General features: G+C 54.6%; 1 protein-coding gene across 1 annotated transcript in view; it reads right to left on the reverse strand.

Annotated features, from left to right (window-relative positions):
- The window catches only part of HMCN2 (hemicentin 2), a 44,066-nt gene that overhangs the window by 1,005 nt on the left and 16,074 nt on the right, over positions 1-26,987 (reverse strand). The window contains 25 exon segments of the mRNA XM_027104531.1: positions 133-370; positions 701-822; positions 923-1,060; positions 2,500-2,649; positions 4,989-5,258; positions 10,477-10,558; positions 12,106-12,296; positions 13,305-13,439; positions 14,680-14,893; positions 16,304-16,494; positions 17,054-17,188; positions 17,502-17,636; positions 17,871-17,978; positions 19,248-19,412; positions 20,265-20,386; positions 21,184-21,340; positions 22,195-22,322; positions 23,194-23,338; positions 23,426-23,567; positions 24,188-24,324; positions 24,420-24,501; positions 24,966-25,156; positions 25,892-26,047; positions 26,050-26,158; positions 26,706-26,796. Coding sequence (XP_026960332.1) covers positions 133-370; positions 701-822; positions 923-1,060; positions 2,500-2,649; positions 4,989-5,258; positions 10,477-10,558; positions 12,106-12,296; positions 13,305-13,439; positions 14,680-14,893; positions 16,304-16,494; positions 17,054-17,188; positions 17,502-17,636; positions 17,871-17,978; positions 19,248-19,412; positions 20,265-20,386; positions 21,184-21,340; positions 22,195-22,322; positions 23,194-23,338; positions 23,426-23,567; positions 24,188-24,324; positions 24,420-24,501; positions 24,966-25,156; positions 25,892-26,047; positions 26,050-26,158; positions 26,706-26,796 — 3,734 coding nt within the window.

Here is a 26,987-nt window from a genome sequence, read left to right on the forward strand (position 1 = left end):
GGGACAGACCCTGAGGACACGAGGGCCCCAGTGCCCAAGGCTCCCGGGGATAGAGAGCCCAGGCCCTTGTGGGGGCCCTGGCAGGATCTGGCTGGGGCAGTGGGGGGCGTGGAGAGGGCACGGGGTCCTCACCAGCTTGCAGGGCCGTGGAGAGCTGGAAGCGCAGGGCCTTGGCCTCGGGGTCGAAGGCCGAGCTGACAGCGGAGGCCCGCAGGTGCTGCACCAGCTGGGGCTGGGGGCCCTGGGCCGCGTCGTACCGGATGCTGTGGTTGCCGCGCAGGAACGACAGGAGGCCGTCCTGCAGGAAGCTCTGCGTGGAGCCCACAAAGAGCCGGCCGGGCCCCGTCTGCACGTACTGCTCCTGGAAGTCCTGCAAGAGGCCGGCGGGGAGGACATCACGATGTCGACTTCCAAGGGGCGAGGGACCCTCTGCCCCCAGTGGGGATGCTGGGGTGTGGGCCTGGTGGGCCCTTCAGCTCTTCTTCCAACCAGCTGGGCACCCTCGAGCTGTCTGTGAAGCTGGGTCAGAGCGCCCTCCTGCCGTGGGATTATTCCTCCCCTGGGCCCAGCCAGGCCACGCCCCAGACCCTGCTGGGGAGTCAGGAAGGAAAGTGGGCCCGGCTGTTCGGGGAGGGCTGGGGCAGGACATGCCACTCTCTCATGCGCGTCCCATCTGCACACCCCAGGGCTCTCCCCCAACCTGCACTTGCAGATCTGCGTCCGCCAGGCTCTCGGGGACGATGCCATTGACCACCACGTCGAGGAGTAGGAAGCCATCGGGATCCAGGCCCCGGGCCACCTGGGTCATTGTGAGCAGCTCCCCTGCAATCCATCCCCACCCAGCCTGGAGTCACCTCGGGGGAGAGGCCCTGGGCTCAGACCTCAGCCCCACCTGGCCCACCTCGGGGAGACCCCCGCTCACCTGTGGCAAACTCCACATGCGACTCCTGCTGAAAGCGGCCGCCCGTCAGGGAGTGGCCGTTCAGGGCATCTCCACTCTCTCTGGCCAGAGCCCAGTAGATGGGGGCGATGGCGACCACAAGCACCCGCATCAGAGGCCCTGGACGGGGTGGACACAGAGGCTGGGTTAGAGCCAGACCCCGAGGGCAGCCGCTCTCCTGCTCAAGGTCTCTCTGCAGCTCCCAGCTGCCCCCAGGAGAGCTCAGCCCTTTGCCTCCCGACCCAGGCCTAGCCCGTGATTGCCTGGGCCGGGAATTAGGTCAGAAGGTGGGAAGCGGTGAAGACAAAAACTACTTCGCGGAGTAGCTGTGAAAATTAGCAAAATATATTTATACAAAAAAGTGCCTTTAATATTCAACTGAATTCAATAAATATTGAGGGCTACCGGGTCACCACAGAGCATGGGACTGCATTGACCATCACTACATACACGCTGGACCAAGCAGAAAATCAACTAGGAGACACCTAACTTGCAGACACCTTCCAGAAGAGCCTGGAAGAGGGAGGATGGTTCTAAACCACTGACTTGGAAGAAAGAGCCCAGAAGTGCCCTGGACACGGATTCTCAGACCTTTTCCCGCGATGCCCAGCCCTCCTCTCTGGCCAGGTGGGGCCTGGGACTGGGGAAGGGGCAATGCTGTTTGCTTGGGGCCAGGGACGGTCCAGCTTCTCAGCCACACTGCTGGCTCAGAAGAGGTACAAGAGGGCTGACGTTCACAGGAGCCAGCTGGGCCCCTGTCCCCGGCAGCAGAAACGTCTTGGCCTCTCTGTGCCTCTGCTTCCACTAAACAGAGCCAGGCACGCCCGGCCTGGAGCCAGATGCTTCTCCGTGGTTCCTGCTCCTGAAGCTGGAAGAAGCAGCTACACCTGGGCAGCGTCTCACTTCACTCCCTCTCTGCCGACAGCCAGCCCGGAGCGACCCCCCCACCCGCAAGCCAGAGTCCCCTGACCCCCCACCGCTCACACAGTCTGTGGTCAAGGGCAGCTCTGGAGGGGCTGCTCTTAGCAAAGCCCCTGTCAACACTGCCCTCTCCCTGCTCTGGACCCCCATGAGGGGATGCAGGACCCCCTGGGCAGGGTGAGACGGCAGGTCCATTACAGCAGCGTCTGTAACGTCTCTCCAGAACATTCCATTTGCTTAGGACACGCTATTTTACGAATCTGTTTGGAAGTGGCCATGTCTTGGTTCTCTGGGCCTTCTAGCTTATTTTACTCTCCACGTTTCCCCTTTTCTGTCCCCTGCAGCCCACATCCCTTACTCCTTGCTAGTGACCCCTTCCCTTCGGTAGCAGCTCCTGCCTTAACAGTGGGAAAAAAACCTCACACAGCAATCAGTGGTTTCAAAAGTCACAGTCTGACCCTGCATTCACATAATACTGGTAATTTCGCACTCTCGGGCTGATCTTAAATGCAGTTATTTTGGTTGGTTGGGGGCTGCGGGGTGGAGAGGAGGTGGCCTGCACCTCGATCCACTTTGACTCAGACTCAGCTCAGGTCGGAGGGTCCCCAGACGCAGGAGGTGCTCTGGCCCCCACTTACCCACACTCGCAGGGATGTGGCTGATGCTGCTGCAGATGGTGGTGACCCCAGAACGTGCCTCCTGCTGCACGCTGGTGTTGAGGACAGCCGTACCAAATTTCTGCCCATTGATCACCCCAGTCATGCTGCCCCGGCTCCCCCGGGGCTCCCCTGTGAGGAAGGAAGAGAACAAGAGGGACACTATCCACCGCTGTGCCCTCAGGGATATGCAGGTACTGTTTTCCATTTCATGAAGGAGTAAACCGAGGCTCAGAGAGGGGCAGTAACTTGCCCAAGGACACACAGCTAATGGGCGATGAACTCAACACTCAGGGGATCCTGGCTTCTAGACAGAAGGGAGACGTTTAAGAGGAGCCCCACACAGGGACGGTACCAGCTTCTAATTCTGGCTCTGCCATCACCTTCTTGAAAACCTGGGCACGTCTGGCCCCCAAGCCACACCTGAGTTGGCTTATCTATAAAATGAGGAGGTGGGACCACAGATGCACCACAGACCTGTTGGGTTCTAAAATGCCAAGTGATGGGGGCGGGGGGCCTGGCACACTGGAGGAGGCAGGGCACCGGGCCAGGAAATGAATGCTGCCACCTGAACGCTTCCCATTCCATCAGTGGCCCTGGCTCCAGCTGCCCTGCAGCTGGCCCAGCTGGGGTGGGCTGAATTCCTAGCAGCCGCCAGGCAGTCTGCTAGCAGATGCTCTTCAGCACTAATCAAATGGATTCCACAGGCACAGGGGGATGCTTCCTCTGGCTAATGGGCCAGCTGCCTCGTTTGGACAGATGGCAAGAGACAGAACCTAGCCTGACTCTCCACTCACCAGCCCTCAGGGGAAATTGACAACGAATTGCCAATGATCTGTCAAAAAACTAACATACAACACTCCTCTGCCAAGATCCTAAGTGGGTAGATCGGGGGCTGGTTAATTCTGGATTCCAGGAAGCAACGCCATTTCCTGCAGCCCTTAGCTGGGGTTGGATGAGATTTGATGCCCATCTGGGATGTCCCTCGTCAATACCTGCAGCTCTGGGATTTATGGGGGGGACAGGAAAAGGCCAGGAACCTTCCCCTGGCCTTGTAATAACGGGGTAAGGAGGTGTCGGGAGCAGCAGACAAGAAGGCACCAGCATGACCCTGGCAGTTTTAGAAGGGGACAGGAAATTGGAGGCCAGGAATGACAAGCCACTGGCAACCTTCTCAGACATGAGGTGACTCAGCAGCCTCTTGTCCCCCACAAGGCCAGGGTGCCCCTCCCCAGACTTATGGTAAAGGAGGGAGAGAGTTAGGGGGCCTCAACGCCTTTGAATATCTTTTATATAGCAATGTCCCTTGAAGGAATTTATCCTATAGAAATATTCAGTCCAGCACACAAAGATGTGCACCACAGGACGGTGTTTGGAGGGGAAACTGGAAAAAAAAAACAACCCACAAACCTGTTGTTTATTTAATGAAGCCAACAGCAATTAAGTTTAAAACATGTTCCTATGGGGCTTCCCTGGTGGCGCAGTGGTTGAGAGTCCGCCTGCCGATGCAGGGGACACGGGTTCGTGCCCCGGTCCGGGAAGATCCCACATGCTGCGGAGCGGCTGGGCCCGTGAGCCATGGCCGCTGAGCCTGCGTGTCCGGAGCCCGTGCTCCGCAACGGGAGAGGCCACAACAGTGAGAGGCCCGCGTACCGCAAAAAACAAAACAACAACAACAAAAAACATGTTCCTATGGAATGGTATGAAATCATTACAGAAGGTGTGAACTAGGCTACTGTCCATGATAGAGTAAGAAAATATGGCATGTTGTAAACACAACTTGTACACTTGACCTCATTTGTAAAAAGAAAGAAGTGTATCTCTTTACATTCAGAGAAAAAGTGTAGAAATATATACCCCAGATAATTACCTGAGCTATTTCTAAATGAATTATGGGAGCTAACTATCATTAGTTTTATCTTCACACATTTAAAAAAATTATCTGGCCCTTCTACAGTTAACATACACAAGGTACAAATTAGTTGTTTCCATTAAAAAAGTAAGGATGCTGTTATGGGTTGAACTGTGTCCTCCTAAAAGGATGTGCTGAAGTCCTAACCCTCGGTACCCGAGCACGTGACCTTATTTGAATGTAGGGTCTGTGTACAGAGGTACCCATGTTAACATGAGGTCGTGAGGGTGGGCCCTAACCTAATATGACTGGTGTCCTCATATAAAGGGGAAATTTAGAGACAGACACGAGCACAGGGAGGATGCCACGTGATCATGAAGGCAGAGAGAGGGGCAAGGCTTCTACAGTCAAGGAACTCCAGCAAACTCCCAGAAGCTAGGGGAGAGGCCTGCAATAGATTCTCTACCATATATCTCAGAAGCAACCAACCCTGCTGGCACCTGGATCTTAGATTTTCACCCTTCAGAACTACAAGATCATATAGTTCTGTTGTTTTAGGCCCCGCTGGGCAGGGAATCCCACCCCCGTCCACAAAGGTCTGGGCAGGGAGGTTCCATACCTCTCACGGTCAGGAAGGCCCGAGCTGCGGCAGAGCCCAGGAGGTTGTGAGCAACGCACTCATATGCGCCCGCATCCCCAGCCTCCACGCGCTCCAGCCACAGGCTCCCGTCCGTTAGGGTCCTGAGCCGCCGGCTGGTCCGCAAGGGCTGGCCCGCTCGCAGCCACTCCACCGTGGGCACCGGCTCTCCAGAGGCCTGGCACCGCAGGGCCACGGCATCCCCAGATCTCACTGTCACGTCTTGGGGCTTCACCTGGAACACCGGGGCACCTGTGGGAGGCCCAGGGCAGCTTTTAGAAACATCTTATTATTTTTGTATACAGGCACACGTTGGAGATACTGCGCGTTCAGTTCCAGACCTCCGCAATAGAGCAAATATCACAATAAAGTGAATCACATGCATTTTTTTGGTTTCCTAGAGCATATAAAGAGTATGTTTATACTGTAGTCTATTACGTGTGCAATAGCATTATGTCTAAAACTACAACCCATATATCTTAATTTAAAAATAACTGATTGCGGGGCTTCCCTGGTGGCGCAGTGGTTGAGAGTCCACCTGCCGATGCAGGGGACGCGGGTTCGTGCCCTGGTCCGGGAGGATCCCACGTGCCGCGGAGAGGCTGGGCCCCTGAGCCATGGCCGCTGAGCCTGCGCGTCCGGAGCCTGTGCTCCGCAACGGGAGAGGCCACAACAGTGAGAGGCCCGCGTACCGCAAAAAATAAATAAATAAATAAAAAGAGGTCTTTCCTGATCACCCCCCAGAATTGCCTGAACTTTGAATTACTCCACAACCATGCTCCGCTTCATTGATGGAAGATGGGAGTTTTATTTTAATTTTCAGAAGTTTGCCTTTAATTTTTAGAAGTTTGATAGCAATGTGTCTCAGTGCAGACATCTTTGGGTTTATCCTGTTTGAGTTTTCCTCAGCTCCTTGAATTTGTAGGTTTATGTATCTGGTGAAATTTGGGGGAATTTCAGCTCTTGTGTCTTTGATTACTTCTCACCTGTCTTTCTCCTTTCCTTCTGAGGCTCTAACGAATGAATGTGAGATCGTTTGGGGGTAGTCCCACAGATCGCTGAGGCCCTGTTCATTTTTTTCCCCAGCCTATTTTCTCTCTGTTGTTCAGACTAGTTAACTTCTACTGTTATATGTTCAAATTTGCTAATTCTTTCCTCTGTCCTCTTTGTACAATTACACCCATCCACTGAGTCTCTAATTTTGTTTATTATAAATTTAGTGCTAATCTGGTTCTTCTTTGTATCAGCTTCCTTGCTGAGCTTTTCTACTTTTTCACGTTTACGCATGTTCACAGCTGCTCACGGCCGCTTTCAAGTCCTTGCCGAGTTGAGATTTTCCTTGTTCTTGGTATGATGAATGAGTTTCAAGTCTGAGTTGAAAGACTCTAGTTCTTTTGTTTTAACAGGCTGCCTCTGACGCTGCCATGGGAAGGAGGTGTGGTCTCATTACTTCCAGGTGAAGGTAGAAACCCCGCTTCCCCAGCTGGCCTCCACTGACACCCCAGAACAAGAAGGGGTGCTTTACCATCGCTGGGCAGGCACACAGTTCAGAGTTCACACTAGGCCTCCACGGATATCAGACCTGGCTGGGAGGGTGATTGCCCCCACGTGGCCTCATCTGACACCATGACCCCCTGCCCACCCCGCAGTGCGGGGAGAGGGGTGCCTCGGGACAGCAAGGAAAAGGCAGAAGTGTAGGTTTCCCACTTGGTCTTTGTGGATGGGTGTTTGGCTGGAACAGGGTGTCATTACCTAAGTTTTCTAGCTTGATATGCTGTCCTTTTTCTGGTCCTTTAGCAAGAGAGAGCAGACTTTTGGGGGGCCCTCATTTTTATTTATTTTATTTTATTTTGTCTGAGCCCATTGGTATTTCCAGGTTGCTGGCTTCTCAAGCATCCTGCCCAGGATATACGAGGCAAGAAGAAAAACTAGGGATTTTGCTGCCATATCATCCCATAGGTCCCAAGATTCTTGGCCCACCCTTCTTTTCTCTACCTTTCAGAGTCTTTCAGTGTTTGTTTTCTATATAAAGTCTAGAGTTTTTAAGCTGTCCTTAGCGAGAGGCATAAGCAGAAGTGCCTCTAATTCCATCTTGCCTGGAACCAGAAACCTCCCTCCCTCACCCCCAACCACGACAAAAACTCTCAACAAACTAGGTATAAAAGGGAACTTCCTCAACCTGGTAAAGGGCATCTATAAAAACCCATAGCTGACATCATACTCAGTAGTGTAAGACTGAATGCTCTCCTCCCTAAGCTGGAGACAAGGCAAGGCTGCCTGCTCTGGCCACTCCTATTCAACCTTGTGTCACAGGGTCTAATCAATGCCATAGGCAACATAGAGAAATTAAAGGTATCCAGAGGGGAAAGGAAGAGGTAAAACCGCTCTACTCATAGAAGACATGTGGAAAATCCCAAGGAATCTGCCAAAAAATTACTAGAACTAAATACTAATTTAGCAAGGTTGCAGGATTTAAGATCGAGACAACAAAAATCAATTGTATTTCTATGTATTAGCAATGAAAAATCCAAAAAATCAAACTAAGAGAAGAATTCCCCTTACAATAGCGTCAAAAATCATGCAATACTTAGTAATCAGTTTAACAAAAGTACAAGACTTGTACCCCGAAAACTACAAAATATCACTGAGAGAAATGGAAAAGATCTAAATAAATGGTATAGAACAACTGGATATCCATATGCCAAAAAAAAAAAAAGAGGAATTTAGATCCTTATCTCACACAAACATTAACTCAAATGGATTTGGCCTAAATATAAGAACAAAAACTGTAAAAATTACAGAAGACAATGTGACCTTAGGTTAAACAAAGATTTTTAAAATATAACACAATCCATAAAATACTACTGGACTTCACCAAATTTTAACACTTTTGCTCTTCAAAGGCAAAATACAGGAAATGCAAATCCAGGCCACAGACTGGGAGAAAATATTTGCAAATCATCTATCTGATAAAGGACTTGTATTCAGACACATAAACGACTCTTAGAACATATTAACAAGACAATCCAATTTAAAAAACGAGCAAAAGACATAAATAGGCACTTAGCCAAAGAAGTCATATGAAAGAGTAATAAACACATGAAAAGATGCTCAATATCATTAGTTATTAGGGAAATGCAAATTAAAACCACAGTGAGATACTACTTTGTAACCACAAGGACGGCTAAAATTTAAAAGACTGACATTACCAAGTGTTGACAAGGATATGGAGAAACCAAAACATCATTCACTACTGGAAGGAAAGTAAAACTGTACAGCTAGTTTGCTGATTTCTTAAAAAGTGACTTATACAGTGATCAGGTCACCCAGCAATTAGACTCCCAGGAATCTCAAGAGAAAGAACATATATCCACACAAAGACATATACACAGATGTTCACAGCAGCATTATTCACAAGAGCCAAAAACTAGAAACAATCTAAATGTCTAGTGACTGGGGAATGGATAAACATAATGTGGTCAATCCAGACAATGGAATACTACTGAGCAATAAAAGGGAATGATGTACTGACATACGCTATAACATGGATGAACCCCCAAAACATCGGTAAGTGAAAGAAGTTGGAACCAAAAACTGCGTATGATTCCATGTATGTGAAATTACCAGAAAAGGTACATCTGTAGGGACAGAAGGCAGATCAGCAGTTGCCTGGGGCTGGAGGTGGGAACGGAGATTGACTACGAATGGGCAGAGGGAACTTGGTAATACTCTAAAAATGGGTTGTACAATGCTATACATTTACTAAGAATCACCAAACTGTATACTTATAATGGGTGGATTTTTTCACTTAAAAACTGTGGTAAAAAACATATAACATAAAATTTACCATCTTCCTCGTTTTTAAGTGTACAGTTCAGCAGTGTTAACTGTATTCGCATTGTTGTGCAACCAATACCACCATCCATCCCCAGAACTTTTTCATCTTGCCAAACTGAACCTATATCCATTAAACACTAATTCCCTTTCCCCTCCCCCCAGCCCCTGGCAACCAGCATTCTGCTGCCCGTCTCTGAGAACTTGACTGCTCTAGGGACCTCATACAATTAGAATTACACAGTATTTGTCTTTTTGTGACTGGCTAATTTCACTTAACATGACGTCCTCAAGGCTCATCCATGTTGTAGCATGTGACAGAGTTTCCTTCTTTTTTAAGGGTGAATAATACGAATGGGTGAATTTTATGGTCTGTAAATTATGTCTCAATAAAGCTATTTTTTTTTAAATTTTTTTTTTTTAATTTTTTTTGCGGTACACGGGCCTCTCACTGTCGTGGCCTCTCCCGTTGCGGAGCACAGGCTCCGGACGCACAGGCTCAGCGGCCATGGCTCACGGGCCCAGCCGCTCCACGGCATGTGGGATCTTCCCGGACCGGGGCACGAACCCACGTCCCCTGCATCAGCAGGCGGACTCTCAACCACTGCGCCACCAGGGAAGTGCTAAAGCTATTTTTTAAAAAGGCAAAATTCTGGACGGTGATTCCCTCGAGAGCGGGTAGAGACTGGAAGGGGGCATGGGGGGGGGGGGCGGGTCTGGGAACTGTTACTGTTCTATTTTCGGATCCGGGTGCAGGTTACCTGGGTGGGTTCATGTTATGAAAATTCATTGAGCTGTACTCTTGTGACATGTACCCTCCTCCTGTGTGTGAATCTTCAATGAAAAGTTTCATTAAAAATCCTTATTTATTCCTGTTTTGTAAATAAGTTCATTTGTATCGCTTTTTAGATTCCACATATAAGTGATATCATATGATATTTGTCTTTCTCTGTCTAACTTACTTCACTCAGTGTGACAGTCTCTGGGTTCACCCATGTTGCTGCAAATGGCATTATTTTATTCTGGTGGGGGAGGGATAAATTGGGAGACTGGGACTAACATATACAATACGCACTACTATATATAAAATAGATAACTAATGAGGACCTACTGTGTAGCACAGGGAACTCAATACTCTGTAATGACCTATATGGGAATAGAATCTAAAAAAGAGTGGAGATATATATATATATATATATATGTATGTATAACTGATTCACTTTGCTGTGCGGCAGAAACTAACAACATTGTACATCGATGATACTCCAATAAAAATTTTTTTTTAAATCCCTATTTGGACTTATTGTTAGCTATAACCTGCTTGGCAAACACAGGAGCTGTCACTATGATCTCAATGACAGTTTTGAGTTCTGAATAAACAGGCCTCCCAGGCCTGGCTGCTGGGTCCCCAGTACTCACCAGCCCCTAATTCCCATTCCACATTGGGGAGACAGCTCATGGGACTTCAACTGTGTGTTCTGAACAAAGATTCAGAATGGCCCTCCTTTCCCATCACACAGCCTGGGCGGCGGCAGCCACAGCCTCGGCACAGCTGCCCCCTGGGCGCCCACCTCACTGGGTGCCCACCTCACCTGGTCCCCACCCAGGGCCCAGGAAAGGTGGGGCTGAGACTCACTCTGCAGCACAAGGACCACCACTTTCTCCACCGCGCCCAGCTCATTCTCCGCCAGGCACTGGTATCGTCCCGCGTTGTCCTTCTGTGGGTGGGCATGGGAGCGGGGGCGTGGCATTCAGGAGAGGAGGACAAGGGGGCGGGGAGCATCTGGGGACAGCTGGGCACAGACAGGGGCACCTGGAGCATGACCCATCTAACCAGGAGGAGCTTAGAGCATAAGCCAGCCAGGGGCCCGCAGATTCCACCAGAGGGGCTTCCATGGCTGCCTGTCAATAGAATCCAAAGAGAATCCAGCCCCTTTCACCCCTGGAACTTGGGGTGGTGACAACTCATTGCTCTAAGGGGAGCTATACGCTGCAGAAGCATGATTTAGATCCACCTCTTCCAAACTGTGTACGTTAAAGTATTATGACTCCACGGCACATTATTAGGAATTCCTTAGAAAACGGGTTTTGTGTTGGAGCAAGTTTGGGAAACACTGAGTTAGACAAGAACAGGTTTCAGCACTGCAGGCTCCCTGGGGCTTTTATTGTGCGAGTGCGCACTTCGAGTCTTCCAGAGGGGGAGGGTTTGCAGCACTTCCTGGCCGTGGTGATAGGGAAGTTTCTTCCCAGGATATCCACGACCATGGCAGCGATGCAACTCGAAGAATCCTGGCTCAGATTCGCTTCCAGTGGCAGCACCGCCATGAGATGGAGCTGGGGCAGCCTGAGGCCACTGTCCACGCCCAGAAGATAATATCCCGGAGGTCACTCCCAAGGGACTGTCAGCGGGCAGCACGGCATGCAATTAAGAGTATAGATTTGGGCATCAGTCCGAGATGGGACCGAATCCGGGCTCCAGTGTTCACCATGTCTCTGGAGCCTCAGTTTCCCCATCTCTAAAACGGGGATAATAACCGATAAGATTGTTGTAAGCATCAAATGAAATCATGCTCCCTAACTGCGAGGCACGGTGCCTGGTCCACAGCAAATACTCAGGTCACGGCAACCCTTACTGCTGCTGCTGCTGCTGCTGCCTTTACCAGTCTGAGACAGCCTCCAAGATGGGCAAGATCAAGGACCCCTAAGATGAGTCCTTGACATCATCAAACTGTGGAATTCTGCAGGACCACTGGGACTTGGGACACAGAAGGGAAGGGAAGCAGGGGCTGCCCCCGAGCTCAAGGCTTTGGAAATGGCGTGGAGTAGGAATCAGGAGACCTGGGCTGGGGTCCTGCCTCAGGTGCTTACGGGCTGTGGGCCTCTCTGACCCTCAGTGTCTTCATCTGTAAAATGAGGCACTCTTATCCGCTTACTCTGCTCCATGGGGTTGTTATTAGTAACATATATTGGCCTTACTGAGGGGCCGATCACTCTTAAGCACCTGGTGTGGGTCATCTCACTGATTTCTCACTATAAATCTACAAGGTAGAACAATTATTAGCCCCATTGAATGGATGAGGTAATTGAGGCACAGAGAAGTTAAGCCACTGGCTGGAGGTCACCCTAGTCAGGCGAGGATCTCTGGGTACAGGCAGGAAAATGCTTTGTAGACTGTAGAGGGTGGTGCCAACCTAAAGAACCGTCTTGGATAATCAGACAAAGTGGAGGGTTGTCCCAGGTGGCCCCAGCCCAGGCCCCGCCTTGCCTCGGTCCTACGGATGGTCAACGAGCCATTCTGCAGCTTGTGCCGGAGCCGGCTTCCCTGCAGCAGAAGGCCATCTTTGATCCAGTGGATGTCGGGTGCTGGCTCTCCACGGACCACACAGTCCAGCCGGACGCTGCCCCCAACGGGTTCCACCAGGTAGGAAAAAGCCTCCCCTTGTAGGACAGGAGCCTCTGCACAAGGTGACAGTGGACAAGGAGAGAGAAAGGAGGTTTCCTTCAGGCTAAAATCCCCATAAATTCATCCCCAAAAGCCTGCCAGACAGACCCCAGGAACCTATGGAGGTTCCTGCTGGCTCAGCACGGCTGTGTGGAGTCAATACATCTGGGATGGCATACAGCTTCCATGTCGCAGGTCAAGTGAACTAGACTGGCAGTGGCTGCCAGGAACACTGTGCTGAGAAGGATTTGAAGTTGAGTGGGGATAGTGCTATGATTGATTAGTGATGCCTGAGACAGGCACAGGAGGGGAGAAAGTGTATGAGTGTCATACACTCGCGCTCAGAGACGGATTAGCCCAGCGGCAGGGTACTTCGGAAAACAAGGACTACACGATCATTAGGACACCTCTGTTGGACACAGCAACATTAAGACATCCCTGATTCTCATTTCATGCAACTCTTAAACCACTCTTGGATGCCCTGTGCTGGTTTTCATCCCTGCCGGTTTCCTGAGGTTGAATCTACCAACAGTACAGTTGAATCCTGGTGCCTTGGGCAGCTCATTCCCCTCCATCGAGCCCCACCCTCCCATCCTAAAGTTGGACATACAAGTCACAGTGACATGAGGGTTACTGTGCAGGGCTGTGGGGGGCAGGGCTGTGGGGAGCAACCGGCAGGCTGGCGAGATTCACGCATTGTGTGCCAGGGTACCTTGGCCCCCATCCCCCTCCCACATGGACACCATCCAGCTGAGGGCAGTGCTTCAGGCTGATGAGTCAGATCTCAGTTCTCCCTACAGCCGGTCATCTGGGGAGGGTAAAAAATACTGATGTCGAGGCCTCACCTTTCCTGAGTCGGGGGTTGAACCTGGGCCTCGGTATTTTATAAGCCCCCCAGGAGATCCTACTGCCCAGCCAGGGTGGAGAGGTACTAGTTCAGAGATTAGGAGGCCAGTTTCTTCGAAAAACCACTAGGTTGGGTCAGCAGAGGTCTGGAGAAAGACCACATGGTCACTCCCTACCCTTCACGTGGACGAAGCTGACCGCCTGCACTCGGTCCACTCTGTTCTCGGCCCAGCACACGTAGGTCCCGCTGTCCTCTCTGGTGACTGCCATCCGCTGCAGTGTGCTGCCCCCGTTCTGCTCGGTCACTCCCTCTGTGGCAGAGAAAGAGATGCCCCAGGGGGCTCTGAGCTCAGGGTGCCAGGGACCTCCTGCCCTGAACACTTAACTCAGGCCTCGGTATCCAGCAGGTGCTTCATAAAGGCACAAAGCGTCCCCTCCCTGCTGGAAGCCTAAGCAAGTGGGATGCTATCGTGGCAGGCATAGGATCAGGAGATGAGGAGGAGGTTGAAGACCTGCCTTTTCTCATTTTCAAGTCCACACCGCGAGTATGGTGAGTGGCCAAGGGTAGGTCTTCGGGGGCCTATTAACATGTGGCATTTATAGAGATATTGTCATGCGTTACATATAGATGGATGCTATATTTTTAAATTAATTTTTAGGGGGGCTGTACCACACTGCATGAGGGATCTTATTTCCCTGACCAGGAATCGAACCCGTGCCCCCTGCAGTGGAAGCGCAGAGTCTTAACCACTGGACCCCCAGGGAAGTCCCGAGATAGATGCTCTTAACAGCCTTTGTTTTCCCTGTAATCCTTAGACAGTGCCCCTCCACCGGGAATAAGGACACGTGCTACACCGACGGGGCATTTACTTGGGCGAGGCCTTGCCAGGCGAACCTCCTGCATTAAATCGTTCCACCCTCAGGACCCCTGTTATCTCTATTTCAAGATGAAGAGCTGGGCTCAGAGAGGCTGAATCTCTCTCCTGATCTCTCCGCCCAGGAAGCAGTGAGGTTGAGGCAAAGCCTTCTGCACAGGTGTGCAAAGGTGGAGCGCTCGTTTCCCAGCACCTGGACTTGGGTACAGGAGGATGTGAAAACACCACTTTGCAGCGGAGGAGACTTAGCAACTCATCCATTCGGCAGACGTTTATTGAGTACCACAGGGCCTGTGCAGGCCTTGGACCTCCCTAAACGTCACTGGGGACCCAGGTGAGAGGAGAGAGCCCCCCATGAATGGAGTGTGTTGAGGGGCCCACAATGGGAGCAGCAGTGCTAGGCTGGAGCACAGGCCCCTCTCCTGGCCCTGAGGTCTCCAGGGTTGAGTCTTTTTCACAGGTGGCTTCTTGCTGGGTCTGACGTGTGACTGGTCACATAGGGCCACATGTGTGTTTGCCCTGTGCCCCAACGCAGGGCCAAGTCTGGAGACCCAGAACCCACAGGCTGACTGGTACCGTCTTCCTCTTCACCGGGTTGGGTCACCCCACCCGCCCACCCTCTTCAACCTCCCAGCGCCCTGGGTCTCTGTCCCACCCGCCCCCAGCAGGCCCAGACCTGTGACCGGTTGGTTGTTGACAGTCCAGCCTATTCGGGGCGTAGGGCTGCCACGGGCCGCACAGTGAAGCCACAGCCTGTCCCCAAGGTTCAGGCTGCGGTCCCCAGGCAGGCTGGTGAAGACAGGCGGTGCCAAGATGGCGAGGTGCATGCGGCGGCGGGCGCGGCCCACGGCATTCTCGGCAGTGCAGGTGTAGGTGCCAGCGTCCTGGCTCTGTGGGCAAAGGGAGGGGTCAGCCTGATAACCGCCCCACCCCAACATGGGCCAGAATGCCCCCGCAGACCTGCTCCCTGGCAGGTTCCCATGGACCATCCAGCCCAGAGAGGCAAAGTGACTTGCCCAAGGTCACACAGCTAGCAAACAGCTCAGCTTCACCACTGCACCTCCCTGCAGCCTTCCTATGGCTATGCGCTTTGATGAAATACAATTTATATTTTAAGGCAGGACAAGAAAAACTAAACGTGAAATTCTCTGTCTTTCTGGGCCTCCTCCTTCCATCCCTAACGTGCGGTGTGTATCTGCATTACACGTTAACCAGAGCTCCTCAAGGACGGGTGTGCCTGCTCAGCTGTAAAGATCTTTTTTTCTTTCCTCTCCTCTGACGCTAGCAATGTAACTTCCTAAAAGAATAGCGTTCCTTCCCAGCTCTGTATGGGGTCATGGTGACTCGCTGTTCACTTTGTACCTGCTTACCCGGACTGTGTGTCTGGTGAACTTTATGTGAAAGACGAGTATGTCATTCTCATGTATGATTCTTCGTCTTGAAAATGTATGTGACCGTGCCTTTACTTCTAACAAGTCTCCCCGGTTATAATCCTCAGCTTGGCTCCAAAAAATTCCCTTTTTTTCCTTCTTAATTTGACTGTTAATTGAATTTTCAGCCTTCATAATCTAACCACACGTTTGTAACAGTCACCATTTACTAAGCACCTCCTATGTGCTCAGAACGGAACCTGCACTCCGCTCACCTGTGCTCACCTCATCCATCATCCCCGAGGCGGGCCCTGCTTTCGGTGCCTTCTCCGAGAGGAGAAGTTCTGTGGTGCATCGCAGCAGGGCTGGTGCACTCACCACTGCACATCTGGCTCCCCGTGGGGCAGGATCCCCACCCCCATGGCCCCCTCGAGATGTGCCCACCCAGCAGCCACCCATCCATCTGGACAGCGACTTCTTTTGTAATTATAGAACGTGATGAGTACTGATGGGGGAAGGGAGCCGGGGTCCCACCCATGCCTGTAGCTCAGGTTAAGAACATTTGAGGCAGTTTGGGGACACAAAGTCATCGCCACGCTCCCCCCTCCCTCTCTTCCAGGGCTCCTTCCCTCCCCCAGGGACTAGCCATAGAGGTCCTGATTCAAATCTTGGTTCTGCCTCTTGGCAATAGCATGTCTTCAAAACCTGGGTACACTCTGAACCTCGGTTTCCTCATCTGTAGCTAAGGTGATAACACCTACTTCCCCAGGTTCCAGGATTAAGAAGCTGCACAGCATTCAGCACAGAGCATGGCACACAGGGGGTGCTCAGCACAGAGCATGGCGCTCGGGGGGGGGGGGGGCTCAGCAGGTGTTTGCCGCTCCTGCTGTTACTATTATTCCCCTCTGCTCCCTGGGGCCAGGCCCTCACCTCTGAGTTCTTCACCAGCAGCTCCCCGGAAGGCTGGATGGTGAACTTCCCCTCAGCTCCAGACACAGGCTGGCCGTCCTTTTCCCAGGTGATGTCGGGCTCAGGACTGCCGCTGGCCGTGCAGGGCAAGACAGCGTGGGAGCCTTCAGTGGCGGACAGGTCGGGAAGGCCAGCCTCGATCACAGGCGGGACTGTGGGGATAGGGAGGTCCCCTTGGTGACTGGGCCGGGCTGGGGTGGGCTGGGGTGGGCCATCCCTGCCCCAGTGCCCTTGGCACTTGACACACCCTCAGCCCCTTCCTCCATCCCTGTCTGCTGCCCCCACCGGCCCCTGGTCATAGGCCCTGTGGTCTGGATAACCTGGGGACTTTCTGGAGCTTGGTGAAGAAGCTGTGACAGAGTGACCCATTCACCCACATGCACACACAGTGACTAAACGGACGGAAATGGCTGTTGCTACTGGAAAGCCAAAATGAACGAAGAATGACCAGACTAGTTTCCCCGGAGGGGCCAGAGGAGGCAGAGGCGACCCTGGAGTTACCGTCTGAAGCCAGACCTTGGGTGCAAAATGGGAGTCGTTTTTTTCTTGAATTCTTTCTAGAACCACAAGCCGTGCTGGAGTAGGGGTGGACATGGGGACATGCCCCGCCCGGGACCAGGGCTGGGCAGAGAAGGGAGGGGCTCTCAGGAGCCTCAAAGCCCCTAGCTCGCTGGGGTCCACTTCAGACTCACCCACACCCCCGGGGCCCACCTTGCACCACCAGCCGAGTCTTCCCCAGGGCACTGCCTGCGCTGTTCTGGGCGACGCAGAAATAGTTCCCAGCATCCTCTGGGCTGACATGGATGATCCGCAGCTGTCCACTGGTTAGGACCTGGGTCCTCACCCCTGGGTTTGGCGGGAAGGAATCGGGGGCCGGTCGCTGGGGCGATAGGACCCCCGAGGAGGGCAGGAAAGCTGCTTGGGCTGTCCTGTCTGACCGGCCGAGTGACCTGCTGTGGCCACAGGGTGACGAGGGGGCAGAGCGAGCACGGAAGCCGGACCCAAACTCCCAGCCCAGCCACCGAGTGCTCAGGCAGAATCAAGGGCTCTGGGGTGGTGAGGGGAGACGGGAGGGCAGGAGGTGAAGCGGGGGCAGGAAGGAGGACCGCAGGTTCATACGGTCATCCTCCCACCCACGCTGGCTGCCAAGGAGACTCACCTGCAGGGACGGTGAGCCCCTCCTTCTGCCAGGTGATGCTCGGCCGGGGGATGCCCGAGGCCTCGCAGGGCAGCAGCACCTCCTCCTCTGCCACCGCCCAGACCACACTGGGTAGTGGCTTTACCACGGGGGAGGCTGCAAAGGAACAGGGCTGCAGAGGTCCCTGGGGACACCATTAACACCCAGGCCTCTCCCACCAGGGGCCGTCTGAGCACCAGAGAGAGAGGCTGCCAAAGGGAACAAAGGGTTCCAGAAACGTCGGAAAGGAGGGCACAGGCGGGCTGTTTCTTTTCTCCCAAAGAATCCTCTAGCCCTCTGCCAGCTTCCCTGCCCCAAGAGCCATGGCTGTCTGGCCTCGGGGACGCTTACCTTGCACGGTGAGGACCATGTGCTTGTGGGCCACGCCGGCGGAGCTGCGGGCCGTGCAGGTGTATCTGCTGGCATGGATGGGGAGCGCCTGCCTGATCTCCAGGGCACCTGTGGACGGGAACAGGGCACAGAGAGGGGTGAGGGGGCCTGGGACAGATGTCCCAGGGGTGGAGCCGGCAGCGCTCTTACACACCCAACCCTGGTGTCTCTGTTACAGGCCACTCAATCTGCCTCCCTGCCCATTTGTAAGCAGCACGGGGGAACCTGGGCCTGCCTCTGCTCCCTGCTCAGACCATTACCGTAGGCAATGTCCCTTCTGCTCTCTGGTACTTCTAGTCTCTGGGCCAGGTGTACAATGAGGAATCAGACAGGACGATCTCTAGATCCTTCTGGCTGTGATGTGCCAGGATCTGCCACTACCCGGCCTGGAATCCCTGGACCGCCCGCGCCTGGTTCCATGGGCCCTCACCCTGTTATCCTTGCTGCACTCTGCTCAAAACTTGCCTCTTCCAGGAAGCCTCCCCAGATTGCTGCCTCCTCTGTCCTCCCTTTGCCCTCTCTCCCTCAGCCTTGGCTGCTCAATGAATACCATTTTAACCTTCCCAGACCACAGGCTGCAAGTCAGGTAAGGTGGTTTCTAAACCATCCCCCGTGGACCCCTGAGGGCCTGCTGAGGGGGCAAAGGGAGCGAGGCCCACCTGACTCTGGACCACCCCACAGCTCCCATCCCAGCCTCAGATGGAACCAGAACCTAGCTTCTCTCACGTGTTGGGCTTTCCCATAACCACTTGTCAGAGGAAGTGTTCTATTGCTTTGGAAGAGTTTGAAAACCACAGATCCGGCCAGTGGTTCACAGACTTTAGGATTTCACTAACCAACCAACTAAAAAATACATTTAATTTAGAGAATCCCCATAAAGTTGCCAACTTTTTATTTTAACAAGCAAAGACACTTAAAAAATTACCATGTACTATCACCTTAATCTCATAAAAGAAAGGCACTCTCAACACCAAATTATTAAGAAAAGCATTATTTCAGAATAAAGGCCAATCCTTCTAATGAGCTAAAACTAGCTTATGAAAACTCTCATGTCGCTATTATTTTTCTCATTCTGCCATAAGGAGCACCAACTTACCAACTAGCATCAGGGACTGACTGATGGATATCAATACTCTAGTGCGTGGATGGGGACACTGAGGCCTGGGGGGTGGGGCGCGAGGGGGTTCTCCCAGGTCACACAGTGAGCGAATGGCAGAGCCAGGCCAGAACTTTCCATCTTCTCAACCACCAGGCCCCGGCGGGCTGCTTTCACAGCCTCCGCCCGACGCCCCTTAGTGTCCCCTCAGCAGCAGGTCCACGTGGCTCACCCTTACTTACCCGAAGGTGACACATGGTAGCCGTTTCCCCGCAACCCCAGCTGGGTGCCTGCTTTGCTCCAGGACACAGCTGGGGCTGGCACCCCTGTGCTGTGGCACGTGAGGACCACGGACGCCATCATGGTCACAGTGAAGTCTGTCTGGTCGTCGGCAATGGTGGGAGGCACTGAAACGCAAGGCAAGGCTTGAGGCCCTGCTGAGGTCCCCTGGGGAACACACAGCCACGGGGCCAGGTGGACGAGGAGGATAAACAGACTACGACACAAGGTGACATCAGTGATGAAGCTCCGGGGAGGGAGGTGCAGTAGTCACATTTCCTCACTCAGATGTGTTTTGCTGGGCGTGTGGGATAGTTATGAACTGCTTTCTATAGATACCAGCCAGGTATCTCAGGCAGCGTTTCACAAGACAAGTGGGCTTGGTGGGGGTACAGAGTGAGGGAGGCCAGAGAAGGTCTCTGGGGCGTGTGGCATTTAACCTGAGATTTGAAGGAAGAGCAGATATTGCTTGGGTGAAGGGAAAAGTGTTCAGCAGAGGGAACAGCATGTGCAAAGGCCCCGAGGTAAGGAACAAAAAGTTGAGAGGCATGAATGCAACCCAGAGTGAGGCAGGCCATGGGGTGAGCTGAACCTGGGGGGTCAGCAGGGCTGACCTTCTGGGCCCAGGTGACACCATGCATTCTATCCTGAGGGCGGCAGGCAGCCGTGGTGGGAGGGATTTTAACTGGGGTGATGACAAGGTCAGATTTGGGTTCAGAACATTCTGGACTTGGGAGAGGCCTCGCCTACGAGCTCCCACAGGCCAGGAACTGTGCTGGAGTTGGGTTATGTCAGTGTGGGAGGGCAGGATCAGAGAGGGCTTCCTGGAGGCGGTGACCCGGGAAGCACAGAAAGGCTCAGAGGGAAGCCGTGCAGGTCCCTGGAGGCAGAGAGAGCGCCCAGGAGAGGGAGGCACTGTCCCCATCCCGGCCTCCTCATCTGCCCTCGCTGTGAACAGTCACTCCTGAGTGTGAACTCACCGTGAACCGTCACCCAGTAGAGCCTGTGGGCCTCGCCCAGTTCATTGCTCGCCACACACTCAAACTGGGCTGAATCCTGAGGGCTGGGGGCTGTGAGGAGCAAGGCGTTGGAGGGCAGGAGCCTGGACAGACAGACGGACGGTTGTCTGCTAAGTGACTGGCCGGGCTGACTTGAAACCAGCCAGCGTGGCCTCCCTACCCGGGGAATTTGGAGGCGAGGGATGTGTTTCATGACTATTTTCCCTTCCTGTAACCGGCCCCCAGCCTCGACTCTAGAAGTTTCTCCTAGAATTTTCTACCTCCCAAGGTCTACCTGTTCAGTTTGTGGGCAATTTTAATGTTTGCCTCTGGGTTTCTCCATAATCCTAAAAATTTCCTACAGTCACCACCTATGATAACTTCTGCATTAGTAACCATATCCAAAGCCCTGATCAGAACTGCTCGTGTTCACTGAACACCTGCTTAGTCACAAAGCTCCACGATGAGCTGGCACCTAACACAACACATATCTGGTGAATTAACTGGTGAACTGACCTCTTAATACTCCCAGGGATCAGTTCAGGGTCAGCTGCATTTGAGAAACGGGGAGACCGAGGCTCCTGCAGGAGCCATGGGTCCAGGCTCAACCGGCATGAACTTGGGCTTCTACGTGGGTTCTTAAATAGTGACTAAAGTGGTTGCAAAGGCCATATATTTTCCATTTGGCTGTATGTCCCAAATGTCCCCACCTCCGACCAGGTATCTTAATGTAAAGACCCTCCTGGCCCTTTGAAGTCAGGACACAAGTTCTGGTGCTGGCTTTGGTGAGACCCGAGCGCGCCCCTGCCTCAGTTCTGGCCTGGCTCCCCTTCTCTGACACAGGCACGCCCTTCCCCACCCCAGGCATCTCATGACGCTCCCAGAAGGACCAGCTCAGTACCGGTAGGCTCCCTGCTGCAGGCGGAAGTCCAGCTTCTGTCCATCCTTCCACCAGACCACAAGGGGCTTGGGAGAGCCTCTGGCCTCACAGGGCAGTGAGGCGGCGGTGTCAGCAGTCAGGGTCAGGTTGGAGGGGCCGGGGGTGATGGCTGGAGGCTCTGGGGAGAGAAGAGTGATCAGGAGACGGGGTGTGGGGTGGGGGCAGGGCGGGGGTCTCTAAGGTAAAGTCCAGGAGCAGGAGATACTCCAACCACCTTCAGCCCATCCCCGAGGAAGCAGGGGCGAGGAGGCAGGAGAAACTCCCCGAGCGGATCTTCCAACGGGTTCCCAAAGCTGGGGCGATGGGGCCTTTGACCACCCCTGAGGCTGGCATCCCCCTAACTACACCTCCTTGAATGGGGCCTCCAGGGCGCAACTCCCCGGCAGCCCCACCCGAGGCCAGGGCCCAGCAGCGCAGCCTCCACCAAGGTGATCAATGGGATGGAAGAGCAGATCAGAGCCCCTGGCTCAGTGATTCTGAGGGTTCTACAGCTCGTGCATGTTTTCTCATGCAGTAGAACAGCATAATAGTAAGTGTATATAAGGTATGCATAAAGATAAATACGCATCTTTTTTTTTTTTTTTTTTTTTTTTTTGTGGTACGCGGGCCTCTCACTGTCGTGGCCTCTCCCGTGGCGGAGCACAGGCTCCGGACGCAGAGGCTCAGCAGCCACGGCTCACGGGCCCAGCCGCTCCACGGCATGTGGGATCTTCCCGGACCGGGGCACGAACCCGTGTCCCTTGCATCGGCAGGCGGACCCTCAACCACCGCGCCACCAGGGAAGCCCCAATATGCATCTTTGAGTGTACATGCTCAAAACTTTTTATTAATAGGATTCATGGTCAAAAATATTTGGAGATCGTTGCTCCTGGCTCCTGACAGCTAAGATGAACCAGAAACTAAGCAGGACCCGGTCCAGACAGGGGGTGGACGCTGAAGGCAAAAAAAACACACCTTCCCTCCTCTACCTACCGAAGACCTGGAGGTCGCGGCCCTGCCGATCGGAACCTGCGGCGTTGGACGCCAGGCAGAGGTAGTGGCCGGCATCCTGGGCGAGGACTGGCTGGATCCTCAGGGAACCCTCAGGCAGAACCTGAAACCTGGAACACAGGGAGGGGTTGCCATGGATACCGGCAGACCAGCAAGTCCCTGGGGAGGAGCTGGACCCCTGGTAGTGTCTCCAGCGAGACCCTCCCCTTGGTCCCTGGCTTTCTGAGCGAGAGGATGCTGACTCAGGAGTCCTGCATCTGTGAGGCCAAGGTCGGTGGGGGGGTGGGGCGTGGGGCCACAGCCTTGGGCAGTAACCTGCGCCACAACCCAGCATCAGAAAGGGTGAGAGGGGCTGCTTCGGGCCTCCCATGCTCCCACCTGGGCCCAGCCTCCCCCCAAGAGCCAGAGGGCAGTGGTACCCCAACCCTTTCTGAGAACAGCCCCTCAATTAGGTCGGAAAACTGCCCTTTCCCAGGGGCCATGTCTGTACTGTGTGACCCCGCCCCTGGCCACAGCCGGTTGGACGGGGGATGGACACATCATGCAGGCTGAGCCAATGGAATTCTCTGCCCTGGGAATTTGGAACTAGGATTCACAGACAGCTCACCAGGGTCTGCAGGTTGTGTGAACACAGCAGCTATAACTTGGCTGGGGGTGGGGGGGGCGGGGGGAGGTGTGTGTGGGGAGCCGTTCTGCCATGTTCTTAGAGAAAGAAGGTGTAGAAAATTGGTCTGAGGGAGAGAGAGGCATGAAGCCCTCACACACAGAAACAGACTAGCAACCAAGAGTCAAAACTAGAGACAGACAGACAGACAGACAGCCACCAGGGGTTCTCACGCCCTTAACGAATGGGCATGTATGTCCTTGGGTTCTGAGAAGACCCATGTCCTTTCTGCTCCAACTGCCCAGGTGGGCTTCCGTTTACAACCCGTAAAGAGGTACCTGAGCCCCTCCCTGATGCCCTCCCCTACCAGCTCCCACCTGGGGCTCTCAGGATCCAGAGGGATGCCATCCTTCCGCCAGTTCACAAGGGGCGGGGGGGCACCGTCTGCCTTGCAGGACAGCAGAGCCGTCTGGTTCACGGAGGCATTCACTGCAGGTGGTCCTGGCCGGATGGTGGGCACCGCTGGAGGAGAGGCACAGAGGGGGCGGGTGCTGGGACCCTGTCGCTCTCAGGGAGGGGGGGCAGGGCGGGTGGGGTGGGGCCACTCACTGTGGACCTCCACGTGGAAGGCCACACTGGTGCTGCCTGCAGCATTGCGGGCTGTGCAGCTGTAGTTGCCACTGTCGGCCGTGCTCAGGGCCTGCAGCTGGAGGAACCTGCCCTGCTCTGGGAACTGGGTGTGGGCATCTGCCTGTAGAGACCCCCAGGGTGGAGAGACCCTCATCAGTGCTGGGCTGGGCCAGGCCAGCCCCCCACGCACCAAGACCAAGGAACCAGCGGGGCCGGACAGTGGTCTCTGCCCCATTCATTCTGGGCCGGCCTGCAGCCCCTGAACTGATGCGCAGCTGAGGACTTTCTGGGGAAATAGGCTCCTTTGGGAGGGAAAGAGCATCTTCCCTGGAGCTCTGCCTGCCGGGCATGTTGCAGGGGGGACCCATGCTCACACTAGGAGCTGGAGCTTCCACCAGATCTACAATCCTTGGGTCCACAGAAGCAAATTGGCCCCATTTCAGGGGTGAGCGCACAGAACCGCAGTAACTGGCCCCAAGCCACACAGCCACTAAGCACAGCTCAAAGGTACAGCACAGATGTGCATCAGAAGCCCTGGGGTGCAAATCTTAGCCTTGCCTCGGTGTCCCCATCCACAGTATGGGGGTGACAATAGTAACAGGGGTGGAAAAGGTCAGGAGAGCAGGTATGCAAAGGGCCGGCCCAGAATAGGCCCTCGGCACCTGGGATCGAGTCTGGTCAGGGTCTGGGGCCTGAGAGGAACAGAAAGCGGTGCCCCTGGGTCCCCAGCCTGGCACCCACCTGCAGCAGGATGCCATCACGGTGCCACTCGATCTCCGGTGCGGGATCTGCCTCCACCGAGCACTCTAGAACCAGCTGTCCCGGGGCCAGGCCAACCACACCGCGGGGGCCTTGGGGCCCAATGACATTTGGGGGGGCTGGTGAGGTGGGTAGGGAGGACATGAGAGAGGGACCCACCCCTGCAGGTCCCATCCTGCCTCCCTCTCCCGCCCCCACTCTGGCAGCCCCCTACCTTGAACTCTGACCCGGAAGCTCTTCTCGATTTCACCAGCAGGGCTGTGGGCCAGGCAAGTGTACAGCCCAGCGTCACCCACCTGGGGATGGGGCAGGGTGAGCAGCTACCTCCGGCACCACCCTGCCCACCTCCTGATCTGGTTTCCCTCCTACACAGCTGAGGACCCAGGATTTAGCCTCAGGCCTGCTGAGTCAGCCATCCTGCCTTTCCCACCAACCCCTTCTCCTCTCTGGGATGTTTCTTCCCTATTACTGGCTCACCCTTGCTTTAGGGCTAGGGCAGAGTCTGCCTCCTCCAGGGAGTCCCCCTTGACTGTACCAGTTCTTTTCTGGTGGGGTTAGGGATTTATCTGGTTTCTGCATCAGCCTTGGGTCTAACCTGACTGGGAGCTCCCAAGGGCATGGCCCGGGGCCGGGGTGGGGGGTCCTCTTCACATCCTCATACCCCGAATAAAAGTGGAGCTTGGGCAAACCCTGCCAAGTGCCACTGGGTCCCTCCCCTCCTCTCCCCAGCTTCATGCCACAGCAGGCAGGGCAGCAGCACCTGCACACCCTCCACCCGGAGCCCCCGCCCGGCCCTCTTGCTGTCCTTCGGCCTGTTCAGGGCCTGCCCATCCTTGTGCCACGTGATGCTGGGTTGGGGGGTGCCCCGGGCATCGCAGAGGAGCTCCAAGGGGGTGCCGGGGGTCAGCAATAGCTCTGCAGGCTGGCCTGAGTCCTCGATGTGGGGGGGATCTGCAAGACACCCCGCCCTGGGTCAGCCATGGGGGCCATGGCCAGAACACTAGGATGTGGGGTTCATTCCCCTCCCCCACCATCCAGATGCTGACAGTACATGGGCCTGCAAACAGGAAGCTGGTGATTGTGTTGGAGGGTCCTAAACACGTTGGGCCCATCTGCCTGGGACAATGATTTGCGCTTAAAAACCAACAAGGAGGGCTTCCCTGGTGGTGCAGTGGTTGAGAGTCGCCTGCCGATACAGGGAACACGGGTTCATGCCCCGGTCCGGGAGGATCCCACATGCCGTGGAGCGGCTGCCCGTGAGCCATGGCCGCTGAGCCTGCGCATCCGGAGCCTGTGCTCCGCGACGGGAGAGGCCACAACAGTGAGAGGCCCGCGTACCGCAAAAACAAAAAACAAACAAAAAAACAACAACAAGGATACAGTATGGAGGGAAACGCATCTTTCCAGTAGGGCACACTTGCAAAATCTTGTGCTTCAGACTTAGAGCCCCAAGATTTCGATGGCTTTGTTCCTGCTTTACAAGGTTCCAAGGACAAGACAGAGGGGCACAGCCCCAGGAGAATGAAGTGTCCTGGCCCCCAGCCCCTGCAGCCAGGTCGGCGAGGCCTGCTCCCTAAGCCCCAAGCCTCCAGGGTGCTCACCTCTCTCACTGCCTCCATCGCCCCCCCGAGGGCCCCCGTCCTGTCCCTGGCCCAGAGAAGCTGGCGCTGGGGGCAGGTGACCCACCCATCACCGTCAGCCGGAAATGCCGCCTCGCTTCCCCTGCCTCGCTCACGGCCACGCAGGAGTAGATCCCTGAGTCGCCAACTCCCGCTGTCTCCAGCTGTAGGCCAGGCCCCTGTTCCAGGCTCCGGGGCAAAAAGGGTTCCCCATCCTTCATCCACAAAACGAGGGGCAGGGGGCTGCCCCGGGCTTCACAGGGGAGGACCACCGGGGAGCCACGGACCACCGCCACGTCATTCTGGAACTCGACCGGCTCCAGGACAGGGGGCACTGCACAGGGCAAAAGAGTGGGCACGAGCCAACTTATCCAATGCCAGGTGGCCCTCGCCCCTGGACTTTGCACAGACTGTAACTATGGGCCAGAATGCCCTTCTCCTGGACTATTCCTTCTCATCTTCAGTCCTCAGCTTAGACCTCACCTCCTCCAGGAAGCCTTCCCTGAATGCCCGAGGCCAGGTGAGGTGCCCTCCTCTGTGCTCCTGTGGCACCCTCTCCTTACCCTGGTATCACTAGTTGCGTGGAATTTTAATTTTACAGAGCTGTTTCCCTCACCGACTTCCTGATGTCAGGGCTACCTCTGCTCACTGCCATATTCCAGTGCCTGGCAAGGCCCTGGCACACTAGTGTCCAACAACTACTTGTGAGATCAATGAATGAGTGACCGAATGAATCAGAGACTATTTGCCCTGCCCTGACATCCCTGAGGGCCAACCCTTGGTTTCACCCAGATGGGCAGAGGGGAGGGGACAAGAGCCTTGATTCTCGTCCCTAAGGCCGAAGGACCCGCTAACCCACTCCCCTGCTCCTTACCATGCACCTGCAAGGTAAAGTTCCTGTCGGCCACGCCCGCTGGGCTCGAAGCCACACAGGTGAAGATGCCGGAATCTGCCTGCTGCACCTGGGAAATCCTGAAGCCCGAGAGCAAAGGGGGCGGGGGGTGAGAGAGAGAGACAGAGTGAGAGAGAGAGACAGGAAGAGAGAGAGGGAGGGGGGAGGGGGGGAGAGGGAGAGAGAGAGACAGGGAGAGAGAGAGAGACAGGAAGAAAGAGAGAGAGACAGGGAGAGAGAGAGGGAGGGAGAGAGAGAGAGAGAGAGAGGG

Source organism: Aethalodelphis obliquidens, unplaced genomic scaffold (genome assembly GCF_003676395.1).
Source record: "Aethalodelphis obliquidens isolate GAN/ISIS:26980383/991018 unplaced genomic scaffold, ASM367639v1 scaffold7, whole genome shotgun sequence".
Taxonomy (NCBI): Eukaryota; Metazoa; Chordata; class Mammalia; order Artiodactyla; family Delphinidae; genus Aethalodelphis; species Aethalodelphis obliquidens.